Source organism: Typopeltis vanoorti, chromosome 22 (assembly GCF_054136105.1).
Source record: "Typopeltis vanoorti isolate ZY-2024b chromosome 22, IOZ_Tvanoo_1.0, whole genome shotgun sequence".
Lineage (NCBI taxonomy): Eukaryota > Metazoa > Arthropoda > Arachnida > Uropygi > Thelyphonidae > Typopeltis > Typopeltis vanoorti.
In genome coordinates, this window is record NC_143570.1 from 85,374,876 (window position 1) to 85,396,228 (window position 21,353).

The 21,353-nt window shown below is 33.7% G+C and overlaps 1 protein-coding gene across 3 annotated transcripts in view; it reads right to left on the minus strand.

The window, feature by feature from the left end:
• LOC150094538 (DNA methyltransferase 1-associated protein 1-like) overlaps nt 1–21,353 on the minus strand; it is a 219,357-nt gene that overhangs the window by 29,133 nt on the left and 168,871 nt on the right. For 2 of the 3 annotated variants that reach the window (XM_090411891.1, XM_090411890.1), the window contains exon 12: nt 1,189–1,320. In XM_090411891.1, coding sequence (XP_090268017.1) covers nt 1,189–1,320 — 132 coding nt within the window. Of the gene's footprint in view, nt 1–1,128; nt 1,321–21,353 lie in introns of all 3 variants that reach the window. The other variant, XR_016550226.1, reaches the window with a different exon arrangement.

The window sequence follows — 21,353 nt, forward strand, 5'->3', positions numbered from 1 at the left end:
CCCCAGTTTGAGTAAACTGAGTGTACTTACATTCCAAAAGAAGTTTCTACATGCACTATCTTAATATGCTTCACAAGAAGGAACTTACAGAAAGAGAGAGACATTATTATAGTCCTAGCATCTGACTCTGATGCACAAGCAAGCTTGACAAGAATACTTTGGGTGTCAAAGTCACACATGCCACATGAAGGAAAATAGTTATAGTATAAATAAAAGATGTGATTTTTAATTTAAAACTCAGCTATTTGCATTTTGTATCAATCAAGAAGTGAATGGAAATACAACTTTTCTTTCAGGAAAGGAATTGCTAGATATCCAATTTAATGACTCTAGAAATTAATTAGATTATGCAAATGACTTAAGAATATGCTTAAATAGCCTCTATCCTTAAACCAGAATTATTGAAATCACATTATATGGGATATTATATTCATATTTTTTTTATATTTGACATCTTTTAACCTATGAAAATAACTATACTTAATATTAAGTTTGTTTTTTACATTACTAATTACATTATTTAAAATCTGCTTTTCCTCCCAGCATGGAGCTTTTTGGTCCCCACAACTTTCAAACCTAAAAAATTTATACATGCTAGTGCATAATACCACAGCTGTGCAGTCCTGATACTGTCTTCATGATTATTACTTAGTTATAATATGCAATAGAAAGAGAAATTTATTTTATGTTTCCTTCAATATCTATTTCAGTCAATATATATATATATGGATTTTACCTTGAATTTTAAATGAGTGAAATTCATTTGCCTGCAATGAAATTAAAACAATAGAAAAACATGAATGAATTAATTTTTCACAACTTTTAGGGAGGGAAAAACCACTTTCTTACATCAAGAATCAATTTAAAATAGAGCAGGCAAAAATAAGTGCACAAAAATAATAAAAGAAATTAAACAAAACCGAATTTTGTGCATCTTTCACTGCTGGGTAGGAGAAATTTGTATGTGCACTCAATAAGTTTACAAAATACACTTAGCACTTATTTTGAAAAAGAACAAACTGTATAAAGAAATGATTTCCTTCAATACAGTCTAAAATGATTCAACTAAGTGGGAGAGATAAAAACAAAGAAAGAAAGAATGTTCTCAATACAGAAATTTCATCGTACCTGACACTACCAGTTTAGTTATTTTCCAAGGTTTATGAAATCAACCAAGTGTCAGCTTACATTTGGAGTCCCTGGAGTCCCACCAACATCAATTATTTCAGAAATGGCTTTTTGTTTTGTGGGCGTTTCAAGCTTAGGATCTCCTGTTTGCACTGAACTGGAAACGGTCACGCCAGTAGGAAAATCTAGTGTCTAAGAAAATTTACCATGATAAATAAGTATATATTAAAAAAAACTTTCGTATAATGTACATAATTCATATTCATGAAAACTTCTGTATTTAGCATTTATACAAATCATTGTATAAATGATTATATATATTATATATAATCATTTATACAATGATTATATTTTAGGAAAATGGTTAGAATATCATTAAAGATATTGATGACAATTTAAAAAAACATCTATATTCATTGGCATGTATATTTTTCCTGAAGAACATTCATGTTATTAAAGATAATTCACTGAACTGATAACAAATTTCTGATATATAAACATTCCCATATGAGTACAAAATATAAAATCAAATAGCATTAAGAAAATTTTGAATATTAAGGAAAGATATTTTTCATATCAGAACATTAATTTCTCCAAAACCTTCAGTTTTAGAACCTTGGTAATGTTCCAGTTTCTTTGTTAGTTGCGCATTTCAGAAAATGTATATAATGGATATGGAATTTCATAATTCTTTTCACGTATCAAGCACAAATGTGATATTTTATATTAGAACAGTAGAAAAAAATAAAATCTCTTATGTTTCTCTGAGTCATATAACTAGTGAGAAATTTTGTTTTTGAACATAATATAAGCTCCTGATTGACCAACTTGATGACAATTCTTTTTTAGGCTAATTCACATAATTAAGCAAATTGCTTCTATGTTAAGCATTCAACAGTAATGGTAATAAACAAATAAAATATATTCACTTACCTCTCTGCATGGTCCAACTTAGCTTTACTATGTTTAATCTTATTTTCAAGGATTTCCTATCTTCTTTAAAATGCTTAATAATCATATTTCCTATTATGAATTATCAAGGGGTATACAGAATTCACTGTGCATTTTAACAGAAACAATTCAGAAAATTAGCTGACATGAAAAGACTACAGGAACACATATCATCTATAATAATCCTGAGAAGTTTGGTCCAGCACAGAATAGAGCTGCCATTGACCACAGAATATTCTGATCTAAGAATCTTCTACTACACTGTTGTTGTTTCAAAGTTGAGCAATTTGTTCAAGGAGAGAGGTAAAGAGCTACTACATTGCCACAACTTAAACCATAGCGAATGTCTTTCTTTACCTAAAACTTGAGAGTTTTATCTTTATGCATGTTTCAGTGTTTGTTTCATGTCACAAGTGCTATCATTAAAGACTCAAAATTAACAGATAATTTAATTTATTAAGGATTCTTTTTATCTGAACAACTGACAAAAATGGAATTCTACCGATTTACTGGTCTTATAATCAAATGTTGAACACAATGTTTTTGTCCTCTTCTTTGCAACTTTAAAATGGAAAATATCAGCCATTCCAGTAATTTATATTCTCAATACATTCCAATTTTCAATATTAAGTGGTCTTCTATGCTCTGTATAATTAAATAACTCCAATACCTTTTATTCCCCAAACCTTCCATATAAAATTTTTCCTTATAAATTCTTGCTTTAAATTTTTTTATTTCTTAACTTAGCATAGGAGTAGGCAGCACAAGGGTTACTCCATGAGAAATTAAATTTCGCTATTCTATAAATTCAAAATAATGGACAGTTTAATGAGTCCAATATTTTTTCTCTATCAGAGAGGCATCATTAAAGGTTCAATGTAAGACTGAAGAAGCAACACAAAGAAAGTGATAGAGATACAGTAGAACCTGAAGTTGTAAGAAGAGACTGTCTTCCGTGTCTTTGGCAGCTTCTCCCATCCTCGTGTATTTGTGGTTAGAATGGTTGTTAAGAACAGTTGCAGATTTCAGAAGAAGTTTATGTTAAACTCACTGCAATGAACCAATGTGGAAGAATAACATTTAAATTTTAACAAGGGGTCATCCCTGGAAGTTGATTAAAGGTGTGGTCAGTTGGGGTGTGAGAACTAAATTTTTTTGCTTGGAGAGTTGTGAATGAGTGGAATGGGTTGCCAGAGTCAGTTGTGAGTGCTTTGTCTGTTAATGGGTTCAAGGAGAGGCATGATAGATTATGTGGATAGACTGAGTCTTCTGCGATGAGTCTTCAGACTGCATGGAGGTGGCCGTATAATAATAATAACAATAATTGATGTTAAATAGTTTTTTCTATTTTTATTTATTTATTTACTGTATTTTTATTACTATATGCTGTATTTTTTGGAAACCCTGTTCTAGAAATCAAACATGGAACTTTTTCAAGCAACTTCAGGCCTCCAAATAAGCATGGTGGTGGTCTCACAGTGGATGATGAAATTCATCTCCCACCTAAAGATAATCACAAACATCCATGCCCATAGCAGGATTCAAACCTGCAGCCTGTTAGACAGTGAATGAGCTAACAATTTGGCCAACCAGGCTGTCTGTGCATTATTTCCAAAATATTGATTTCTATTAGTATACAGGAAATAATGACAGTCCACCAACACAATTAAAGATTCACTGCTAGTTTCATATGAACACTTTTCTTTTCAACCGATCTATTACTTGTCGGGTCACCAATACCAGTAACTTGCAATTTTATTCTTGAAGGTACTTTTAAACCCATCTTACAATCATACCAGCTCAGATGAGTCTAAACTACATATTAGAAATCACATTATTAAGATACAGAAGAAAAAAAAATATTAGAAAAAGAATTTGTCATTATTATGTCAAGTTCATTTTTAATATCTTCATTTTCAATATGACTGATGTTTGTTGATTCTACTGATATTTTTCTTGTATCTGTAGTCTACAGTCTGAGATCAACTGTTCTGTTTCTAACCCAATTTTCAGCTCCATTTATTAAGTAGTTTGGTGTTATGGCTGATTTCTCTCCTGTTCAATACAGTTTTATTTATTTTGCTCATTACTAGCCAGGCTATTCTATTCTCTATCACCACATTTAATTTTTCACCTTCACTAAAAATTGTGCCTGAATAGTTGAAATTCTTTTCCTTGTTTTAGAGGTTTACCAGTAAGAAAATACAGTTTGTTTTCTGTTTTCTTAGCTGTTTTCAATGTTTTTATCTACTTAATGCTAATTTTTATATCAAATTTGTTATAACAAATATTTAATGTTGCTAAAGACAAAGGTATGTGAATAAAATTTACTTAAAAGAATAACATACTGCATAGAATAAAGAACTAAGCACAGTACATCCAGTTTTGATATCAGTTTAATACACACTACCTACCAATAATTCTCTGGACATTTAGCAATTTATAAATGATAACAGCAGGCGAGCCCTTATATTGGGTATGTCCACCTTCGGCTTCTTTGATCACCTCCTGCACCCTTTGAGGGAGGCTTTCCACCAACGTGCAGTAGACATCAGGTGGAATTTGTCTCCATTCCTCCATCAAAGCAACACTGAGTTCAGCAGCAGATCAAGGATGTGCTGTTCTAGACCTCAAATGCTGCTCCAATTTTCCCAATGGGGTTGAGAACTGCACAAGCCAGGGCAGTTGTTTAACAACTGCCCTGGCATGTGCAGAGTCCTGATCTCTTCATACCATTCCGTAAGCTGCAGCTTTGTGGCATGGGGCATTGTCATCTTGACAGTAACACAGGTCCATTCCATAAAATTTAATAGTCAGTGTTGGCAACACCTGATTATCCAGAATATCAAGGTGCTGAGCTGCCTTCGTGGAAACACGGATAACGATCAGTGGTCCACTCCAAATCAGCTGAATGCACCCCACACCATTACTCCTCCACCACCAAACTTTACTATGGGTACAGCACACTGTGGTAACAAGAGTTCACTAGGCTGCCTCCACACCCTGTCATCAAACTGGAAACAGGTGAACTTTGATTCATCGCTCCAGAGTATTGTTTTCCACTGGTCAATTGTCCAGTTCACATGCTCTTTGCACCAGGACAGATAAGTCACTTTGTTCATTATTGTGATGTTCGGCTTGTGTGGCATTGCTTTTCTGTGGAAACCCAGTAAATGGAGTTCTTTTTGTGCAGTATTAGTGCTCAAGAACTCATTATGAATGGTCTGTGGCAATTGTAGCAGGTTTTAACACCCTCCTGTTCCTGTCAGTAATTTTCAGTGGCTGCCCTGGGTGTTTTTCTGCACTAGTGATGCCAGAAAGTCTCCATTTGTTGATCACATCACCAACCATTGATTTTGGATGCTCCAGTTGAGTGGCAATGGCATGTATGGACATGCCACCAATGTGATGATACCTCTCTCAAAGTCAATGAGGTCATGTCATGCTGCCATACCACATGTATTCAACTGGAATGTTCCATAACTTCAAATAACAGGGGTGTTATTTGGACAAAAATAAATAACAGGGATGTTATTTATTTCTGGACAATTATTGAAGCCTCTGTAGCTCAGTTGGTATAGACAAAGCCCTTTGGTTGGAAAGACCTGGGTTCGATTCCCATCTAAGACAAGAGGAATCTGATCTCTTTTGACCAAAGGTCAGTTAGCTGGTCTCATATGGAGGTAGAGGTTTTTTCATTTTTTCTCCCAGAAACTTGGGTTTTTCATCCCTCAAAACAGACAAACCGGTCAGTAGAACACACATAATTTACAGACAAGAATACTTGGAGGCATAGGGGTAACCGCCTTATCCTCGTATTACAGCTGAGAAGTCCAAGGATACTTAGAAGGCTATGGGTGCTTAGGCATCTGTTAAAGCCACTGATGGATGGATGGAAATTATTGGTAGACAGGGTAACTTTTCATTAACCCAGTGTAAGGTGGGGTGTCATAGACCCCAAAGATTTTAAATTGACTATAACTTTTTAACAACACGTGGCAGTGAGTCATGCCTCAGTATAGCTTCCCCTTCCATAACCCGCTACTCAACGCCATAGACGACAGGCTGTTGCACGCAAGCAAGTTTAGTGTGCAGACACCTCACCTTACTAATGCTGGGTTAAGGAATGCAGAGAACTGATTAGAGTTTCTAACCTAATGTCCAATCCTCATCTCATGTGATTGCTCCAGTAGGAATCCACTGGATACTGAACAAACAAGGAGTAGGCAGATAATTTGGAACTTAGCCAAACAAATTGTATTCTGCTGAAAGTTATTCTGTGCTGGCTTAAATCAGAAACAAACACTGTGGTACAACAAGAATAAATTTCATGTTGGCTAAATTTCTGTTCAAGACATGGACTAGTCAAGTCATTACTAACACCATGTTCCTCCATAAAGATGTGCACAAATTCACATGGATTGGAGCTTCCATAGCTCATTTGGTATAGACGAAGCCCTTTGGTTGGAAATACCTGGGTTCAATTCCCGTCTATGTTATTATGTTATTGTTGATACTGATATCTTCATAAATTCAGGATACAAGAGTTTAGAGTGGATTAAATTGGAAGTGATTATCATTTAGTTTTAAGCAGTGATAAAAATTAATATCACATTAAAAAGAAACATATGCGAAAAAGTGGTAAAAAATAATAAAGTTAAGTAGCTTTTTTAAGTGACTCAACTATATGACAATAATTGAAGAAAATGTTAAATTGAAAACCAAACATTGGAATGTCAGCAGCAAACTCAAAAGAAAACACTGATTTGGAAGGGAGACACATCATGAAGTTGTCTGTAAGGACAGAAAAATCAAATCAACAGAGTGAACGCTATTGAAAAAGAACAAAAATGGAGAAAAGAGTAGAAGAAATAATGAGTAAAAGGAATCGGAGATGACAAAGAAGGCATGAAAATTGAAATTATAGATATTCTTGGATAGCTGGAGTAATTACTTCTAAAGACTGCTAAATCAAACAAGCACTGACAGTAGAGGTGTTGAAAACATTCAAGAGAAATGCAATCAGAAACACTGTATATATTAATACTTGAGTTAGAAAAAAATCTAAAATTGGAAAAGCCAGCGTAGACATTTGATCAGAAATACTCAAATATGGATGTGTAACAATTTTGCAATGGCTACACTGCATAATTCAGAAGATCAGTCAGAAAGTTGTAGTTGGCGTAGAGCTCTTATAGTTCCCTTCTGTTAAAAAAGGAAATAAAACTGATTGTGAGAATTATACAGAAATTTTTTTACTAAATATTCCAGGTATATATTCCAGGGGGTGCTTAAGGGTCAAAGCTATATAACTGAGAGGAGACCTCCACATAGCCTTTAAAGGAAGGCGGAGAACCGACCAGGGCTTCTGACCTAATGTCCAATCCTCACCTTCTCGTGGTGCACCCTGTTGGGTATCTACTTTGATACTGAAACGAAAGAGGATGGGCTGGCAATTTGGGAATTAGCCGACCAAATTGTATTCTTATTGGTTAAACCAAAATAAAAAATGATGGTACAACATGACAAAATTTCATGCCGGCTGGGGCGTCGCCCGGTTAAACAAGGCCCCCGTTGTTTTCGCCAGGGAACCAGGGCGAACAGCGAAAAGTCAGCTACTGGAACAAATCTGAAAACAAACCCCAACTCAACATCACCAGAGTTAAAGATCGGTACTATCAACGTAAGAAGCCTGAATGGCAAAGAAATGGAGCTAGCTGAGGAATTAGATAAGTACCAGATCGACATAATAGGGGTGACTGAAACAAAAAAGACCAAAACTGGTGAGATCTTTCTGAGCAATAAATACAAAATGTTATATTCAGGCAATAACAATCAAGGAAAAGAAGGAGTAGCCATAGTATTCAACACAAAATACGAGGCTAATCTTCTTGAATGGCAGTCAGTCTCAAGTAGAGTAATGTGGGCAAATATGAGAATGGGGAACTGGACAATGAGACTTATTTGTGCCTATGGTCCCACAGAAGGTTCTACTAAGATAGAAGTGGAGGAATTTTTTGAGGCTTTAGAAAAAGCAACTGACACAATGAAAAAGGAAAAGTTGGTCCTTGTTGGGGATCTAAATAGTAGAGTAGGAAATGATTGTGAGACATACAAAAATATTTTGGGAAAATTTGGAGAAAAGAGCAAAGCTAATAATAATGGCAAATATCTGTTGGATTTCTGCTCAGGACATGGACTGGTTATTACTAACACCATGTTCCAACATAAAAATGTGCACAAATTCACATGGAGAGAAGAGGCTAGGAATAAGAAAAGTCTCATTGACTATGTTATTGTTGATAGTGATGTTTTCTCCCTGGTGCAGGACACCAGAGTGTACAGAGGATTTGAAATTGGAAGTGATCACTATTTAGTCTTGAGCAGGATAAAATTGAATTTCATATTGAAAAGAATAACATGTAAGAAAGTTTTAAAGCGAATAAAAGTTGAGCAGCTCTCAGATGTAAACTGTAGACTAAAATACAGAAATATTATTGAAAAGAAAATGAAAGAGTTTGAGAACAGGAATCAAACCTTGGAGATTCAGTGGCAAACTCTGAAGGAAACATTGATTGATTCTGCCAGAGAGTCATGTGGTGAGGTTGTGTGCAAAGATAAAAAAATCAGAACTCCCTGGTGGACACAGGAAATTAAAGAGGCAGTGAAGGAAAAGAAGAAAGCATATCAAAAGTTCCTGGCAAATAAGTCAGCTTTTACTCTTACAGAATACAGAGACAAATGTAAGAAAGCTAAACAGTGTGTAAAACTAGCTAAACAAAAGTCATGGGAGGACTTTGGCAAGAATATAGAAAATAAATATCAAGAAGGTGGCAAAATATTCTGGAGGTTGTTGAAGAAGCTTAGGAATGGAGGAAAGAGTGCTGTAAAAGGAATTAGAGATGATAAAGGTGAAATGAAAACAGGAGAAAAAGATATCCTTGAAGTATGGAGTAATTACTTTGAAAAACTGCTAAATGAAACAAGCAGTGATGACAGCACAGTGATAAAAAACACTGACCAGGCATGCAGTCAGGAATACATATCCATACTTGAAGTAGAAAAAGCCATCAAAGGCTTGAAATGTGGAAAGGCAGCAGGAGTAGATGATGATATTCGACCAGAAATGCTGAAGTATGGTGGTATAAGAGTCTTACAGTGGCTGCACTGCATAGTTCAGAAAGCCTGGACAGAGGGACGAATTCCCGATGATTGGAGTAGAGCTCTCATAGTACCCATATATAAAAAAGGGAAATAAAACCGAATGTGAGAATTACAGAGGTATTTCCCTACTGAGTGTTCCTGGCAAGATCTATGCAAGTATACTTGAGAAACGGTTGAGAAGAATTGTGGAAGAAAAGCTTGGTGAAGAACAAGCTGGATTCAGGCCAAATAGAGGCTGTCAGGATCAGATCTTCACTTTACGACAAATAGTCGAGAAAGCATGGGAATATAACAAAGATCTGTATTTAAGTTTTGTCGATTTGGAAAAGGCATATGACAAGGTGCCAAGAGAGAAGCTATTCAATACGCTGCAGTTATATGGTGTCAATGGGGCATTATATCAAGCAATACTTAGTCTTTATTTGAGTTGTGAGTCAGCAGTTAGAATTGAAGGAAGTACAGGAAGATGGTTTAATGTTAAATCTGGTGTGAGACAAGGATGTACATTATCCCCTCTGTTATTCATTATCTATATGGATCACATTATGAAGGAATGTGGTATTAAACCTGATATCAAAATTGGAGATGTTAATGTCAGCTCTTTGCTTTATGCGGATGATGTTATACTTCTAAATAAATCCGCTACAAGTCTGCAAGATTCTCTGACTAAATTGAATAGCTGTTGTAATAGATATGGTATGAAGGTCAGCAATAAAAAGACAAAGACAATGAAAATAGGCAGAATCATTGAAAATGTCAACTGTGTTGTGAATGGAGAACCTGTGGAACAAGTAAAACATTTCAGCTACTTAGGCACAATTTTTACTGAAGATGGTAAACTAAATATAGAAATAGACAACAGAATCAGCAAAGCTGGTATCGTGGGAAGTCAATTGAATAAATTCATATGGAATAAGAAAGAAATTAGTCGGAACACTAAATTAGCTGTATACAAGACTGTGTTCAAACCAATTTTAACTTATGGATCTGAGAGCTGGGTCAGAAGTAAAACACTTGACCAAAGACTAGAGACCGCAGATATGAGAGTCCTGAGAAAGATTAGAGGCGTGAACAGATGGCATCAATGGCAATATCATATTAAAAATGAGGATATTAGGAAAGAACTTGACATTGTCAGCATCCAGGAATGCGTTAGCAGAGCTAATCTCAGATGGTATGGTCACTTAAATAGAATGGGCGAGGAAAGATTAGCAAAACAAGTGTTCTCTGCCAGGTTGGCAGGAAAACGACCCAGAGGAAGACCAAGATATAGGTGGATTGATACGGTACAAAGTGCCTTAGACGATAGAAATATAAGATCTGATAATGTTGGAGTCTTGACAAGTAACAGACTGATTTGGAGGAAAATTGTAGATAGGAAGTTAGTAATGATGTAATTTTTTCATGTAGTACTGTCATATCCTGTACACCCCTTGAGGGTACATGGCAGGAATTTGATGATGATGATATTCCAGGTAAGATTTATGTAAGCATATTTGAGAAAAAGGCTAAGAAAAATAGGAGGAAAAAACTTGCAGAAGAACAAACTCAGTTGGGACCAAAGAGAAGTTGATGGATTCATATTTTCACTTTATGACAGACAGTCAAGAAATTGTGGGAATATAACAAGGATCTCCGCTTAAGTTTTGTAGATCTGGTAAAGCACTTAACTAAGTGCCAAGAAAAAAAGCTTTTCAAAATTCTGCAGTCATATGGGGTAAATGAAACATGATACAGAGCAATATATACATATAGTGGCTGAGCCAGTTGTAGGTGTCCTCCCACGATGAGTCTTCGGACTCCTTGGAGGTGTCAGGAATAATAATAATATACTATTTTAAGTTGTAAGTTATCATCCAGAATTAAAGGAAGTACAGGAAGATGGTAGAAAGTGGCATTAAACCTGACATCAGAATGAGAGATATCAAACTTATCTCTTTGCTTTATCCAGATGATGTTGTATTCCTAAACAAATACTTTTCAAAGTTTCTAGAATTCTTTTAACAAAATTGAATAACAGTTGCAACAAATCTGGTATGAAAATCAGCAAAAAAACAACCAAAATTATGAAAAATAGGCAGGAACACAGAAAACTTCAGCTATTTTAGGCAGAATTTTTAATGAAGATTTCAAATTATACACTACTTGAGTCAATGGACAAAGAGCCATGCCATCCACCTTAATAAGATGTAGGCTCTTCTTTTGCTGCAATGACTGCAGCAATCCTAAGGGGCATACTGTCCACGAGTTAATAACAGCAATCAATGGGAATTTTGGAGCATTCTTCCTGTAGGCATTTAATGAGGTCCTGGACTATTGTGGAACAGACATCCTTTGACCACATCCATCACTCTAATTCATCCCACAGATGTTCAATAGGGTTAAGATCAGGTCTCTATGGAAGACAGTCAAGTGTGGTGAGGTTCGTACTTACAAACCATGGTTACAGCAGCAGCCTTATGACATGGTGCATTGTCTTGCTGAAAGAGACAATGGTCAGTTGTCTGTCCATTGTCTCCTTCATTGTTGATGCCACAAAGTAGGAGGTGCCCTATTATTTAGCATTTTATTGATGCTCATATATTTAAATTGCTAATTATTTGTCAAAAATTAATTTCTTGAAAGTATAAGTATATGGAACTTATCCTTTCTACACAGAAGTACTTCTTATTTAATTTCAAAAGTCTAAGGTGACAAATTAACCTAAAATGATTGAATAGTGATAAGCTTTGGTCCTACATCACTGTTTACTAACATACTTTTATAAGATATCTTACAGCATGTAAAGCAGGATATAATTGATATAATTCAGCTCACAGATTTTTTTTTTTAATATATGAAATTTTTATATTTTATTTATAAAGGAAAATATCAGCAAGTAAAAGGAAAAGCTATGGGCAGTTGTATGTCACCAAACCTGAGCCATTTCTATGATTCATTTTGAACAACAGATTTTTATCACCATATTTTCTCAGTCCTGTATTTGGCACCGTTACATGGAGAATATTTTTGCCATCTGGACTGTTTCAGAGAATGATTTCTTCTAAAATTTACTTCATAATATCAATACCATCCATTAGCATATCAAATTTACCTTAGAACTTACAGTTATCTGTCTAAACAGTCACTGACATAAATCAAAACAAGATAATCTTTCCACATGTTGAAAATATTTCTGAACAAAAAGACATTTTTAAAAAAAATTCCACTTTTTAAACCCCTTCACTCATGTTCAAAATTCTCATAACTCATAGTCACTCGGCTAACCGCCCGGACCCAAAATATAAGTTTAGCTATTAAATCACTTGTGTTATCTCTTCAAAATTAACTATGAGATCTTCAAAACTTTGTTTAGCATTCTGATTCCATGTCAATTATCATCAATATCACTGGTTACATCTTTAACCATACTGCTACTGAATCATAATGCAACAACAGATATTGAAAATAATGCAAGCAATAATGTTTATAGCAAATTAATGTCCATGATAATCGTGCACATATATTAGTACAATTGTCAATGTGTTCTCTTTTGAAAGCTTTTACATATTTGTAAAAATGTAGATGCCATTTCAGTCAAGTAGAAACAATTTATAAAACAGAAAATTATATTAAATATATTTTTAAAAAATTGCAGTTTTTAAAAATAATAAATAATATATATATAATATTATTATATATATAATAATAAATACAAATATAGTATTAAAACATATCACACAATTTGATAAGAGACATTACATTTTTAACAAAAAAATTTATTGTATCATAAGGAAATCATGCAGTTTTGCGTTTACTTCATATTTCTTGTTAATCTGATATATTTGCTACAACTACTCAACTCAAAGAGTAGATTTATCATTCATTTGAAACCAATATGTAATGAACAAACTAGACCTTTTAAGTAAAAATTTGGTAGTGCACATTAAAAATTAATAATGTCTAAGATTCTTAGCGTTCAGTAGAATGATGAAAATTATTATGCCTTTGACTGAAAAAAAGTGCTTCAACAAATCAGCAACTTAATATTTCTCATTAAATTTATGCATTCAACAAATAATTCATACTGAATCTTTGAACGGGAAGATTACAAACTATAAAATATGGATGCCTACGAGTGCATAAAAAAAAAAAACAAAAAAAAATGTGAGAATGTGACCTAATATGTGAATATATAATACACAATGCAAGACTTGACCACTTAAATACAATAATAAATCTTAGCCCATTTTTGTTCATTAATGATGTAGTTACTAACAGGACATCAAAGAAATAACAAGGATCAGACATGGATCACATCTTTTTATATATACAGCTAGTCATGATTAATACAAGTTCAGATAATGTGTTATTCAATTTAGTGCAAACTGTACGATACCGGGTCGCATTTAATGCAAACCAAAATTCAGTTAACGTGAAGTTAGCACATGTGCAGTTGAGGTTACTGGGTCACTGCTAGGATTTCAGACACTACTACTTCAGTCTATACTTGTTTAACTTCGAGTGTGCATGTGCTGCTGCCAGTCATAATAACATTACTTTACATGATTTGTTTTAATTGTTTTAAGAGGTATTCCTAACAAAATGGACAAAAGGAAGATTCCTTTAGATAAAAAGGAATGCAAAAAAGAATAGGCGCATTATTACACTGAAGCAAAAATTTGATGTGACTGAATGTTATCACAGCAACTCTAAAATAGGACGAGATGTTGGAATGCCTGAATCTACAGTATGGAATATTTTAAAACATGAAAAACAATAAAAGAAAAATGGTAAAGTTGTATCAGCTTTTTTGTATTTTGCAAATATCTACAAGGAACAGAAGTGTTACAATGATAGAAAGAGAGCGTCTTTTAACATTTAATGCAGTTTGGGTTGGTTTGATTGATTTAAAAATGGAGTTCAGCTGCATAATGTTAAAATTACCAGTGAGGCAGCCAGTGCAAATGAGGACGCAGTATCTAAATATCCTGCTGTTGAAAATAATAATAATTAAAAATGGTGGATACACTGATCAACAAATATTTAATGTGGACGAAAGCAGTTTATTCTGGAAAAAGATGCCTTCCAGAACTTACTTTTCCGAGAAAGATAAACCAGTTCCATTTACATTGCTAAAATATACAGAAACGCAATAACGATGTTTTCATCAGTGTTAGCTTATCTTCAGGAATGATATTTAGATTTTTCTTTTGCTCTCTACAACTACTCTGTGACTCTGTTTACAATAAATTTAAATTATCCTTTATTTTAATATTTCATTAATAAACATATAAATATAAAAACTTATCTTTAAAGTTTTTCATTGCCTATTTCCGTCGAGCTTGAATCAATTACCAAATTTTACACATAATTATAAGTTTGAATACTGGAAATTCGAATAATGTGACTGCTTCATGGGATTCATTACCCACACTAATCAAGACCTATCTGTGTGTACACACACACACAGTTATCTTGTGTAAGATGTCATATTACAAAATAACCACAGTAGATAGTTTTCGATGTAAAACTATTTTATTCACCGATTAATAACACAGTCCAACACAATTTTTGCTGACTTTTATATGAGACTTGTTTCTTACTAATTTGGGTGCGCTGATTTCAAATATCAAACCCATTTTTCTCTATCACGTCAGGTTTTTCCTCTATGGCATTTTCTTTTTGCTAATTTGTAAGTTTTTGATAGTTTTAAGGAGGCAGTACTATTTAGAGGATCAAAAAAATTGATTTTTTAATATTATTTTCTGAAAGTATGTACTTTTAAAAATCTGTTCCTAACTTTTTATCAAGAAATTCGAAAAATTCCCAAAGATATAGCCTATTATTCAAAGCGGTGCACAGATCAGAATCAGAGCACTCACCGCTCTCGCTTGTTAGTAAACGAATAAATGCGTAAGAACCTGCAACGGCACGTACTGGCGCTTTGAATGCGAGAGAGGCTGATAATTAGATACATAACTACTTAACAATATTCATTAAAAATTACAAGAATATTTATAAAAAACTAATTTTACTTACACATGAGTTTCAGGGAATAAATTTTTGTTTGTAGCAATTTCTGCTGTGTGTCTGTTTTGGCAATCCCTTTGAATACTCCAACAGTAGTCGGCCATCATGTGAGAATCCCATCTTCCTTGGTACCGATCTTCCATAGTTTTTAAGTCTTGATGAAATCTTTCGCCTTGTTCATTGCTTACAGCACCTAAATTCTCGGGAAATCTATCAAGATGACTGTATAGGAAATGAAGCTTTATGCTCATGTTGCAACCTAGGTGCTGGAAATTTTCAAGCATTGTTTCCACTAGATCTTTGTAATTGCATGCTTTTTTGTTTCCAAGAAAATGATTCGCAACCATCATAAATGAAGTCCAGGCCTCTTTCTCAATTTTGTTCATAGAGTTGATGAAATTTGGGTCTCTCATTAAAGTTCTAATTTGCAGTCCATCAAATACACCGGCTTTAATTTTTTCATAACTAAGTCATGGAAATTTTTCACATATGTATTGGAAACAGTCACCTGTAAATCTAAAGCTTTAACATACTGCTTCATAAGACCTAGTTTGATGTGTAGAGGTGGAAAAATGATTTTTTCTCTGTCGATTAAAGGTTGATTTATAACATTCTGTTCTCCAACATTTAAAGATATTCTAAGAGACCAATGTTTCTGACTCCAGTGTTGGTTTCTAGCTCGACTATCCCAGAAGCATAGAAAACACGGAAACTTTGTATATCCTCTTTGAAAGCCAAGTAAAAAGTTCACCATTTTAAGATCCACACAGATGATCCAGTTATGGTCTGTATATTTTAATAACTTCAGAACCTTTTTAATGTCCTCATATGTTTCCTTTAAGTGGACTGAATAGCCAATAGGAAATGAGCCATATACATTCCCATTGTGTAGTAAGACACACTTGAGACTTCTGCTTGAACTGTCAATAAATAAACGCCACTCATTTGGATGATATTGTACAACAATCATTTCAGTTAGTAAACCTGACACATTGTTACAGTAAACAAACCCATACTCGTGTTTAAAATATTGTACAAGATTACTTTCCCTGCTATGATAAAAAGTTATCTTCGTATCTTGCTCCAGTAAGTTTTTTCATTTAATCTTGAAGCTAACAATTCCGATGATTCCTTTGATAGGCCCAAATCTCTTACTAAGTCATTCAATTCCGCTTGAGTAAAACATTGCTGTCCAGAACTAGAAATTAAATTTTCATTGTCTAAATCAACATCTGGGTCTTGCTCTTCAAGAACATCTGGCATATCCCGATCATGCTCGTTCTCAAGTAAAGGAAGTCCTTTATAAATTGGCACGGCTATTTCATTGGAATGAGCAATTGGCCGAATTGCTGAGTCGAGATTTGGATACACAATTTTTTTCTTATTCTTCTTATTATAACCAGAAGTCTGAACTAAACAAAAATAGCAATCATCTACATGATTTTTCAGTTCACGCCAAATCATTGGAATGCCAAAAGCTAATTTTTGGCGTTTTCCCTTGCTCCACTGTCGTAAATTTTCTACACATGACTTACACACTTTATTTGGACCCCATGACTTGTCCTGATCTGCAATTTTTATGTCAAAGTATGCAAAGTACACTTTCTTAACGAAATCAGTGATATTTGTCCTTTGACTGGGAACAGTAAAGCTGCCACAAATGTAGCAGAAAGAATCTACTATTGACACAATTTCGAGTAGTAGACATGATGTATTTTCTTCACTGCCGACTAACATGCAATTAACAACACAAATAAAAACCAGAGACTTTATTGAAACATTATAAGCGCTCATCATACTTTCACGATCGATTAATGATTCACTGATTTTGATCGTTCTTTGTCCGTTACGACGCATATAGCATTCATTTGTTTTAGGCAGTTGTCATCGCCTACTTTTCATCACCTAAATGTATTAGGTCGGTTATCGGCCTCTCTCGCATTCAAAGCGCCAGTACGTGCTGTTGCAGGTTCTTACGCATTTATTCATTTACTAACAAGCAAGAGCGGTGAGCGCTCCGATTCTGATCTGCGCACTGCTTTGAATAATAGGCTATATCTTCAGGAATTTTTCGAATTTCTTGATAAAAAGTTAGGAACAGATTTATTTTCTGAAAGTATGTTATTTTTTAATTTACTTTATTTAATTAACATACTTTCAGAAAATAATATTAAAAAATCGATTTTTTTGATCCTCTAAATAGTACTGCCTCCTTAAAACTATCAAAAACTTACAAATTAGCAAAATGAAAATGCCATAGAGGAAAAACCTGACGTGATAGAGAAAAATGGGTTTGATATTTGAAATCAGCGCACCCAAATTAGTAAAAAAAACAAGTGTCAGATCATAATCAGCAGAAAAAATTTTTTTTTTGTTGGCCAGTGTAATATATTAAAAAATAAAACAGAGCCTCTGTAGCTCAGTTGGTATAGACAAGCCTTTTGCTCGGAAAGACCAGGGTTTGAATCCTGTCTACGACATGAAGAACATTTATCCGGTCTTTTCAATCAAATGGTGAGTCAACCTATCTCATACAGAGGTAGGGGGTTTCTCACCTGGAAACTTGGGTTGTTCATCCCTCAGAACAGGCAAACTGACCAGGTGAACTCACAAATCTGCATCCAAAAAATACTCCCCTTATGGGATGCAGCCGAGAATTGACATGCCAGCTGCATTATTTGTCATGATCCCTAATCATGGAACTCAACCCATCCTAAGGGACGAATGGGGTGAAAAAAATAAATAAAACAATCAATGTATATCGTTAATTTCTGATTAAAGAAACCATAAATAATTGCTTTGAGCAAAATTTTAGTTAACTACAGTGTGGAAAGACTTATTTATTTAGGATTTGTTTTACTTATAAATTTACTTTTATTTTATTCTGTTTTATTTTATTATAAATTTACATTATTTACTTATAAATATATAAATGCAATTTTACGCCATGTTTTTCATCACTTTATTTATTAATCTTTTAACTATGAAATTTTTAAAATTAACACATAACCTTTCTTTTTTTTTTTTTTTTTTTTTTAGAAAAAAAGGCTTATTTAGCTAACTACATTCTATAAGTGGGAATTCTGGATTCCCACCAACTGATACAAACATTTACCATACCAAAGTGGTATGTCAATGGAAAGATAGCAATATTAAAATTGTTAACTACTACTTGGAGCAATATGGGAAAAATTCTTGTATGAAAACAAAGATATATGACTAGAGAACTAAGAGCTGTATAATATAAGGTAAACTTCTGACAAACAAAAGAACTTTTTTTGCAACAATAAAATTAGCAATAATTGCAAGAAGAGCTTTTTGTGTATACTAATTAGGAAGAAAAAATTATTAGAATGAATTAGAAATTATGTTTTTATAAAAAAAGGGAAAGGTATGTGTTAATTTTAAAAATTTTCATAGTTAAAAGATTAATAAATAAAGTGAAGAAAAACATGACGTAAAATTGCATTCATATAGCGTATATTCCAGCGTACAAGTCGACCTGGCGTATAAGTCGATATTGGAATTTTTTGAGTTTTTATAGTTTACTCGTCGTATAAGTTGACTAGAAAAATTTATTTTTTGTATTGACCAGTTGACCAATAGTGAACTAAAGTGCAATGGTTCCTTTTAAAAGAATGAAATATGACGCGAGTTTTAAGTGCAAAGTGATTGAATTTGCAAAAGAAAATACTAACTGTGTTATTGCACGTCAATTCGGAGTAAACGAAAAAGTACTTTGCGATTGGAGAAAACAATGAAACTTTAATAATGAAAATGCCAAAAAATAAGTGTGCATTACGGAAAGGAATTTGTAAGTGGCCTATTCTGGAATTACTTTGGTAACTATGTGTGAATGGGTAGCAAAAGCATGGGATGAAATAAAACCAGATACAGTAATAAAATCTTTTAAAAAATGTACTATATCTAACAAATTAGATGGCTCGGAAGATGATTATGTTTACAATGATAACGAAATTGATGCTAAATCTGATGGAGAAAACGAATACAATTTATGTGACGATATACCAGAAGAAATTACAGAACCAAAGTACAATAAACTTTTCATACATTCAGAGAGTGAAAAATTAAATTTTAATTATATAGTTACCTACCTATTTTCTTTTGTAAATAAATAATTATATAACATGTAAATAAATTTGATATAAGTCGAAATATTTTTACTTATTTACCCTTTTTGTATATTGCTAATAAATTTAACACAGTATGATATGTATTAGTTTTTTCTTGGAAAGCAATCAATTTTTGACCCAGCGTATAAGTCAACCTAAAAAATGTAGTAATTTTTTTCAATGCCGAAAAGTCGACTTATACGCCGGAATATACGGTATTTATAAGTAAATAATGTAAATTTATAATAAAATAAAACAGAATAAAAAATAAAATAAAAGTAAAGTAAATTTATAAGTAAAAAAATCCTAAAACAGACCCCAACTCAATATCGCCAGAGTTCACGATCAGTACTATCAACCTAAGAAACTTGAATGGAAGAAATGGAGCTAGCTTAGGAACTGGATAAGTACCAGATCGATATAATAGTGGTGATTGAAACAAAAAAGACAAAAACTGATGAATCTTTCTGAACAATAAATACAAAATGTTATATTCAGGCAATGACAAACAAGGAAAAGAAGAGGTAACCATAGTATTCAATAGTAAATACCATGATACTCTTCTTGAATGCCAGGCAATATCAAGTAGAGTGATGTGGGCAATTATCACAATGAGGAACTGGACAATGAGACTTATTTGTGGCTATAGTCCCACAGAAAGTTCTACTAAGGCAGAAGTGAAGGAATTTTTCAAGGCTTTAGAGAAAGCAACAGACACAATGAAAAAGGAAATGTTGGTGCTTGTTGGAGATCTAAATAGTAGAGTAAAAAATGATTGCCAGACATATAGAAATATTTTGAGAAAAGAGCAAAATTAATAATAATGGCAAGAACCTGTTGGATTTCTGCTCAGAACATGGACTCGTTATTACTAACACAATGCTGCTGCTTCTTCCTTTTCCCCTCTTTTATCTTACATTGTCGAGGATTTTCTATTTAATTGCAACTGTACACAAGGATAAACTGGTTAGCCCTATGCCTCCCAGTGCATCCTATTCTGTAGAAGCATTGAATTCTCAAGGTTGGTTTGTCTACTTATGGATGAAAAAACCCTGCAGTCCACGCCCAAGACTAGCTAACTTGGCTATGTCTGAGAAAAATCCTAAGCTCCTCAACATCAGCCAAGGGAATCGAACCCAGGACACTTCTTTCCTAGGCATATGGTTGCGAAGTGCATAACCACATGGCTAACCACGCAGAATACTAACACAATGTTGAACATAAAAATGTGCACAAATTTACATGGAGAGAATACGCAAGGAAAAGTCTCACTGACTATGTTATTGTTGACAGTTATGCTTATTCACTGGTGCAGGACAGTAGAGTGTAAAGAATATCTGAAATTGAAAGCGATCACAATTAGGATAAAAAAGAATTTTATTTTGAAGAAGAGTATGTAAGAAAGTTTTAAAGTGAATAAAAGTTGAGCAGCTTTCAGATGTGAACTTGAGACTAAAATACACAAACATTTTTCAAGAAAAAATGAAAGAGTTTGAGAACAGGAACCAAATCTTGGAGATTCAGTGGCAAGCCCTAAAGAAAACATTGATTGATTCAGCCAGAGAGGCTTGTGGTGAGGTTGTCTGCAAGGATACAAAAATCAGAACTCCATGGTGGACTCAGGAAGATGCAATGAAGGAAAAGCAGGTAGCATATCAGAAGTTCCTAACAAATAAATTAGCTTCTGCTCTTACAGAATACGGAGACAAATATAAGAAAGCTAAGCACTGTGTAAAACTAGCTAAACGAAAGTCATGGCAAGACTGGTAAGAACATAGAAAATAAATATTGGGAAGGTGACAAAATATTATGGAGACTGTTAAAAAATCTCAGAAATGGAGGAAAGAGTGATGTAAAAGGAATAAGAGATGATAAAGGTGACAAAAACTGGAAATAAAGATCTTCTTGATGTATGGAGTAATTACTTCAAAATGCTAAATGAAACAAGCAGTAACAGCAACACAG